This window comes from Aplysia californica, unplaced genomic scaffold, assembly GCF_000002075.1.
Source record: "Aplysia californica isolate F4 #8 unplaced genomic scaffold, AplCal3.0 scaffold01231, whole genome shotgun sequence".
Lineage (NCBI taxonomy): Eukaryota > Metazoa > Mollusca > Gastropoda > Aplysiida > Aplysiidae > Aplysia > Aplysia californica.
Window position 1 is genome coordinate 152,289 of NW_004798501.1, and position 1,108 is coordinate 153,396.

At 41.8% G+C, this 1,108-nt stretch overlaps 1 protein-coding gene across 1 annotated transcript in view; it reads right to left on the reverse strand.

Moving 5' to 3' along the window:
- LOC101861632 (neuronal acetylcholine receptor subunit beta-3-like) overlaps positions 1-1,108 on the reverse strand; it is a gene marked incomplete at its 5' end in the record, with an annotated part of 4,092 nt that overhangs the window by 1,780 nt on the left and 1,204 nt on the right. Inside the window, one exon of the mRNA XM_005112300.2 lies at positions 448-928. Coding sequence (XP_005112357.1) covers positions 448-928 — 481 coding nt within the window. The remainder of the gene's footprint in view (positions 1-447; positions 929-1,108) is intronic.

Sequence of the window (1,108 nt, forward strand, 5' to 3'; positions counted from 1 at the left end):
GGGGGGGGTTACTGTCCATCTTCAACAGAACCGATTCAAATGGGTGGAGATCCATAACAGCTCCCCAAAGTACACGTGCAATTACACTCAAGTTCTGAACGCCTTGAGTTGGAATTCAAACCTGGGCCATATGTTCTGTATTCCATCATGAAATCAACATGTGTTGGGTGATGGACAAATGACGCACGAAGAGGTCACAATGCTAATTATATTACCTTTCTTTAACTTGAAATGAAACCTTTTTTCTTGTAGCTATCGTTTTCGAACTTTTGTTTTCAACTTGAGGAAACCCGATTTTAAAATCCTGTATATTTTTGTTCATCATCAACATCATTTCCCCCCCCCCCCCAAAAAAAAAGCAGAAAAACAACTCTACAAAAGTAAAAACAAAACCCCAATAACAAAAACGACAATCTCTAAAAAAGCAAAACAAAACGGAGCACAAACCTTCTCTCCGGAATCCGCGGGCAGGATGAACACCAAGATGTTGAGAAGGGACAGAGCACAGGTTGGGAAGAGTAGGTTGATGACGAAATACCCCGGAAGTCGCCCAAAAGTGATGATGGAGGTCACCATACTGACTGCCTGGCCGGTGGGCAGCGTAAAGGAGTTGTATGTGTAATCACCCGCGTCAACTTCCCACTCTCCATTGGTGACAAAAAAAACATTGTTTGGTCGGGAATCTGTGCAGTTCAATTCCAACTCGAACCCTCTGTAGCCAATAACGACCAGAACAAAGTTACAGTAGTGTTTGTCGTAAGGGAAGTACGTCATGTCCAGTTTGCAGACAGTCAACATTGGAGCATAGATCCACCATTTGATGATGCCTTCGTTGTTGATCAGAACTGGCGTATGCGTCGATAAATCGAGCAAGGACTGCGGGGAGTCGCTTAAACTGTTCTGCAAGTTCAGGTAGGGTAACCAGATTCTTGAGAAAGGAAAAAAGAAACAAATCGTTACGAACAAAACAAAAGTCATTCCCATTGCAGACAGTAACCACAATTTTAAACATTATGAGTAGATTTATTTTTAAGGCCTCGCACACACTAGCGTAGATCTATAACATTAACCGTTTTTATTTTTTTTTCGACTGCTAGTATGAAAATGA